The sequence below is a fragment of the Hylobates moloch genome, unplaced genomic scaffold (genome assembly GCF_009828535.3).
Source record: "Hylobates moloch isolate HMO894 unplaced genomic scaffold, HMol_V3 SCAFFOLD_15, whole genome shotgun sequence".
Taxonomy (NCBI): Eukaryota; Metazoa; Chordata; class Mammalia; order Primates; family Hylobatidae; genus Hylobates; species Hylobates moloch.
Window position 1 is genome coordinate 10,381,016 of NW_026652290.1, and position 6,523 is coordinate 10,387,538.

General features: G+C 49.4%; 1 protein-coding gene across 1 annotated transcript; it reads left to right on the forward strand.

The window, feature by feature from the left end:
- Positions 1–1,285: 1,285 nt before the first annotated feature.
- On the forward strand, positions 1,286–3,511 carry NAT8 (N-acetyltransferase 8 (putative)). The gene is made up of 2 exons (XM_058428422.1): positions 1,286–1,919; positions 2,532–3,511. The coding sequence occupies exon 2, from the start codon at positions 2,607–2,609 to the stop codon at positions 3,288–3,290; it is 684 nt and encodes a 227-aa protein (XP_058284405.1). The 5' UTR covers positions 1,286–1,919; positions 2,532–2,606; the 3' UTR covers positions 3,291–3,511.
- The last annotated feature ends 3,012 nt before the right edge of the window (positions 3,512–6,523 follow it).

Below are 6,523 nucleotides of genomic sequence, written 5' to 3' on the forward strand. Positions count from 1 at the left end.
TGGCTCATGTCTCCCCTTCTTCACTTCCTCCCTCTGGTGAAGCCACTGCTGTCTCATGGGCCTCTGCTAGCCCGGGCGGCTTCTTTGTGAACACAGAGCTAGGCACAGCCTCAAGCCATGGAGCCCACTGGATGCAGAGTTTAGCAGGCAAGCAATGCCTTTGAGCAAATAAGAAAAGTTTGCCTTTTCCTTTGGCCAGTCTCAGCTTCGTGCCATGTCTCATGGCTTGGCAATGGGAGGCCCGATTTTAGCTCCTACCAGCCCCTCTGGGCCAGCTGCTCTTGTACAGTGAGCACCTGCGTCCCTGTACTGGGGGCCCTGCTCTTGCCTGGATACGGCACAAGCCTTGAGGGGTAGCTGCTTCCATTCCTACCTCCTGAGATCCATTGTCCACCTGCAGCCAGAGTGAAGCACACACACACATGCGCACACACACACACCCCTTCTCCCCTCCGTGTATATCAATGTCCTCCCCTTGCTCTTGGAATAGAGTCCAAACTACCTAACCTAGATGATGGGCCCAGCGTGGCTGATCATCAATAGGTTAGCTAATCTTTGGAAGGGAAGTTTCCCTTCAATAGCATGTAAGTTGGTGTTCTGTTAGGTTTTGCTTTTGCCTGTCTTGTATATGTTGCATCCTTGTAATCAGGCCCCTTGAGACTTCAGCACCACACCATGTTTCAGTGACTGAAATAACGAACATTCTGATCAGACTCTTGCTGGCTTGCACATGTTAACCACTTGCTTTTGGTCCAATATTCCTTGTTCCCACAACATAATGATAAACTGCTCATGTACTGTTTCTTTGTCCAGCAGGAAGACATTCCTTCAGGGTCAGGAAAAGTTTGCAGAATGAATGAACGCCTTGAAGGACACTGTGACCAGCTGCTGACACCCAGAGGCCTGGTTTCTCAAAGTGTTATCTGAGACTGAGGAAACACAGACTTTTCCTCTCAATCCCCCTGAACTCCCCCCTCCTCACTCTCTAGTTGCATAAAAACATTCTGCTGCTGCTTCTTTGTTGAACTGAATTTGAGAGATCTTGCTCTCCTGCCTTCTTGCTTTCGCCACATCGAATGAAACTTTATCTCCAAGCACCCATGTGTCAGTGTTTGGCATCAGCTCCACGTTGGGTACAAGAGCATGAATTTGGGCCTCCCCAACATTTGCAGTGCAAAATATTTAACAATAGGTGTGGCATAGCCTGTGACCAACAGCCAGAACACACACCAGCCACACACAGCCAGACATGTCAGCCGAATATCAACCTTGCTCATGGCTGAAATGACCCCCAGACACAGGAAGTGCATGGCACACAACTGTTGACTGAATCAATGAATGGGTGTAGGTGGGGGTTGGTGAGGTGAGTGCAAGGAACTGCCAACAATCAATGCTTCGTGGACCAGGGAAACCTCAGCACAGAGAAGCCTAGCTGGGAAGGGCCTTGTTGCCAAGCGTGGGGACTCAGCCTCTGGCCAATCGTGACTGATTGCAGGGTGAAAGGCACAGTTCTCAGGCTCGTCGTATATGTGTACAGGGACCAGGGTGGATCATATATGTGGACAGGGACCGAGAGTACCAGTGTGCCAGGTGGCAGAGAGAAGCTCAGGGCCTGAACAGGCAAGAGAGGTGGCAGGCCTTCCAGAAGGGCAAGGGACCCCAGGGAGTTCCAGACCCTAAGTCTCCCCCTCCAGGCCATTCCCTTTGACTATAAAGGGGAATGCACACTGGGCTCCCTGCTGTGTTACAGCCCAGCTCTTTGACCCTAGGGTTTATGATTACTGAACATTCAGGATCCAACCAATGAGGCAGCCAGCCTGCTTTCAAGGGGTGGGCAAGCCCCGGACGGTATCTCCTGGATGCCAGTGAGCGGCTGAGAGCTGAAGCTCCCTGGACACTCAAGGCTCTTGTGGTGACAGGTGAGGGGACTGGGTGGAAGGACAGTGCTCTGAGCATGCACCTTCCATGGGATCTGGAGGCTGGGCTCTTTTTTGTGCTTGGCTCTTATGCCACCTCAGCAACCTAAAAACTCACAATAAAGCTGGAGGGAGCGTTTCCTGAAACTTGTGTTGGACACAGGATTTCTGCGATGTATGGTCCCTAGAGAAGGACGAAAGGGTTGCACGTGTGGCCTGCCTGAGGCAGGTGCCCCCTCAATGCACAGAGAAGCTGAGAGAGCCAGAAAAAGGAAACAGAGGGAAGAGCAGTGGGTAGTTCATCTATCAGGGCTTTATAGAAGGTATTTTATTCAATCTTCACAACAACTCTAGAAGGCAGGTTTTCTTCTCCCCTGTTCTATAGATGAAGAAATGGAGGCTCAGAGAGGTTAAGTGACATGCCCAAGGTCACACAGCTAGAAAGGGATGGAACCAGATTCCAATGCAGGTCTTTCTGACTCTACTTTCTCCCAGTGGCAGAGGCCTGCTTCCTCATGGGCAAAAGCGGAAAGACACACCCTTGAGCAGGTCTCCCTGTTCCTGCAAGTCTGGGAGCCATGCAGGCACTCACATGATATTCTCTCTCTTCCCCAGGCCTGGCGTAAAGGTGTGTAGGGAGGCCTAGCTCTGTCTCCCAGACTTAGAGATTTCAGACACAGAAGTCTGTCCATGGCTCCTTATCACATCCGCAAATACCAGGAGAGCGACCGCCAGTGGGTCGTGGGCTTGCTCTCCCGGGGGATGGCCGAGCACATCCCAGCCACCTTCCGGCAATTGCTGAAGCTGCCTCGAAGCCTCCTACTCTTACTTGGGGGGCCCCTCGCCCTACTCCTGGTCACTGGCTCCTGGCTTCTGGCCCTTGTGTTCAGCCTCAGCCTCCTCCCTGCCCTGTGGTTCCTTGCCAAAAAACCCTGGATGGAGTTTGTAGACATGACATTGCGCACAGACATGTCTGACATCACCAAATCCTACCTGAGTGAGCGTGGCTCCTGCTTCTGGGTGGCCGAGTCTGAAGAGAAGGTGGTGGGCATGGTAGGAGCTCTGCCTGTTGATGATCCCACCTTGAGGGAGAAGCGGTTGCAGCTGTTTCATCTCTCTGTGGACAGTGAGCACCGTCGTAAGGGGATAGCAAAAGCCCTGGTCAGGACTGTCCTCCAGTTTGCCCGGGACCAGGGCTACAGTGAAGTTGTCCTGGACACCAGCACCATCCAGCTCTCTGCCATGACCCTCTACCAGAGCATGGGCTTCAAGAAGACGGGCCAGTCCTTCTTCTGCGTGTGGGCCAGGCTAGTGGCTCTTCCTACAGTTCATTTCATCTACCGCCTCCCGTCTTCTAAGGTAGGGAGTCTGTGATCTCTTTCTGTGTGTATTGGTCAGAAGATAATCCATTCAGCTGTAGCAGCAAGCAATCCCCAACCTTTCACTGCAATGACCTTTCAATGCAATAAAAGCTTATTGTCCATTCACATCTGAGTCCCATGTGATTGCTTGTGGGGTAGCTTCTGGGTTTCTGCTTCATTCATTCTTTTTGATTCCCATCTGTTTCATTTCTCTAGTGCCAGGATAATGTTGTATAAGAACAACCATAAAATGAAACAAATATTTACTTAGTTCATGAGTCTGAAGTCAGCACTTATGGCTGAGCTTGGCTGGGCAGTTCCTCTGGTCTCAGATTGCATTGTACAAATGCAGTGGGATTGGCTGAAAGACTAGGTCAATGGTGCTTTTTCGTTTTCCCTCAGGCTAGCTCAGGCATGGTTTCAAGGAAATTGCAGAGGAGCAAAAACAAAAGCAGAAGCAAATAAATGTGTTTTCAAACTCCTGCATGTGTCGCATATTCCCCAAACTCAAGGAGAGAGGAACCTGCCTCTGTAGTGAGAAGGACTGCAAAGTCACATAGCAAAAGGGTGGAGTGCAGCCTCGGGAGAAGAATTGGGGCCACAGACACAATCAATCCACTCTAACTCCAGGGTCTCTGCGGAGGGAAGAAGTTGGCCTCTGAGGGGAGTGTAGGATTTACCATGGGCTAGACCTGGAAGTAGTATAACTCTTCCAGGGGATCATAACAGAATACCTGAGACTGGGTAATTTATAAGGAAAAGAGGTTTATTTGGTTCATGGTTTTGCAGGCTGTACAAAAAGCATAGTGCAGGCATCTGCTTCTGGTGAGGGCCTCAGGAATCTTTTACTCATGGTGGAAGCTGAAGGGGGAGCAGGTGTGTCACATGGCGAGACAGCAAGCAAGAGAGATGCTAGGTGCTTTCAAACAACCAGCTTACATGTGAACTAACAGAGCTAGAACTCATTCATTACCACGGACAGAGCACCAAGCCATTCACGAGGAATCCACCCCTATGACCGAAACACCTCTCACTAGGCCCCACCTCTAACATTAGGGGTCATATTTCGACATATTATTTGGAGAGAACAAACATCTAAACTATATCAGTCTGCCCCTTAACCCCAAATCTCATGTCATCTCACATTGCAAAATACAACCATCCCTTCCTAATAGTTCCCCAAAGTCTCAACTTGTTCCAGCATCAACTCAAAAGTCCAGAATCCATAGTTTCATCTGAGCCTCAAGGCAAATTCCTTCTACCTATGAGGCTGTTATATCAAAAACAAGTTACATACTTCCAAGATACAATTGTGTTACAGGTATTGGGTAGGCATTCCCATTCCAAAAGGGAGAAATTGGCCAAAAGAAAGAGGCAACAGGCCCCACACAAGTCTGAAACCCAACAGGGCAAACATTAAATCTCAAAGTTCCAAAATCATCTTCCTTAACTCCATACTGGTGAGAGGAGTGGGCTTTCAAGGCCTTAAGCAGCCCTGTCTCTATGGCTTTGCTGGGTGCGGCCATGTCTCACAGGTTGGAATTGAATGCCTTTGGGTCTTCCACGCTGAGGTTGCAAGCTGCTGGTGACTCTGCCTTTCTGGTGTCTGGAGGGCGTTGGCCCCATTTCCACAGCTCCACTAGGCAATGTCCCAGTGGGGACTCTGTATGGGTGTTCCAACCCTATGTTTTCCCATGGCTCTGCCCTAGTAGAGGCTCTCTGTGGGGTCTCTGCCCCTGTGGCAGGCTTCTGCTTGGGCAACCAGGCTTTTTGATACACCCTCTGAAATCTAGGTGGAACCTCCCAAGCCTCCTTCACTCTTGCATTTTGCAAGCCTGCAGACCTAAAACCATATGGAAGGCTGGGCATAGTGGCTCACATCTGTAATGCCAGTACTTTGGGAGGCTGACGCATGTGGATCACCTGAGGTCAGGAGTTGGAGACCAGCCTGACCAACATCGTGAAACCCCATCTCTACTAAAAATACAAAATTAGCTGGGCATGATGGTGCATGCCTGCAATCCCAGATACTTGGGATACTGAGGCAGGAGAATCGCTTGAACCCTGGAGGTGGAGGTTGCAGTGAGCCGAGATCGCACCGTTGCATTCCAGCCTGGTGACAGGGCAAGACTGTCTCAAAAAAAGAAAAAAAAAAAAAAAACCATATGGAAGCTCCCAAGGCTTAGGGGCATATACCCTCTAAAGCAGTGGTCTGAGCTGCACCTGGGGCCCTTTGAGCCAAAGCTAGAGCTGGAGAAGCTGGGAGGTGGGAAGTAGCATCTTGAGGTGACATAGGGCAATGGTGCCCTGGGCCTGGTCTCTGAAACCATTCAGTCCTCTAGGCCTGTGGGCCTGTGATAGGAGGGGCCTTCTGAAATGCCTCTGAGGCCTTTTCCCACTGTCTTGAATATTAGCACCTGGCTCCCTTTTAGACATGCTAATGTCTCTAGCAAGTAGTTGCTCAGCAGGCTGCTTGGATTCCTCCTTGTCTACCACATGGCCAGGCTGCAAGTTTTATAAATATTTACACCCTCTTTCCATTTTAATTATAAGTTCTGTTAAAAGAAATCCATTAGACAAATTACATTTCACAGAGTTTAATTGAGCAAGAAAAATAAATAATTTGCAAATCGGGCAGCCCTCAGAATCACAGCACATACAGACAGACACTAGGGATGCTGTGTTGTCAAAGCAAATTTGTGGACAGAAAAAAGAAAGTTACATACAGAAAATGGAAGTGAGGTACAGAAACAGCCAGACTGGTTACAGCTTGGTGTTTGCCTTATCTGAGCATGATTCAAACAGTCGGCTGCCTGTGAGTGGTTGAAGTATGGCCAATGGGATTGGCTGAGACTCAGCTATTGCTAAAGAAGCATCCTCCTAAGTTAGGTTTTCAGTCTGCCTACCTACTAGTTATGTTACGGTTCACCCTTAAGAACTCAACTATGGGAATATGAAGGCTTCCTCAGGCCAGATTTGAATTTCATTTATCAATTCCCCTCTTTTGGTCAGACTCTCAATTTAGAGAAATTGATCAAAACTTTAGGCATTGAGGCCACTCTCTCACTATTGTAAACTGTCTGTCTCAGTATGGAATTCACAAGTCTTTTTTTTTTTTTTCTGAGTCAAAGTCTCGCTCTGTCACCCAGGCTGGAGTACAGTGGTGCGATCTCAGCTTACTGCAAGCTCCGCCTCCTGGGTTCACGCCATTCTCCTGCCTCAGCCTCCCAAGCAGCTGGGAGTACA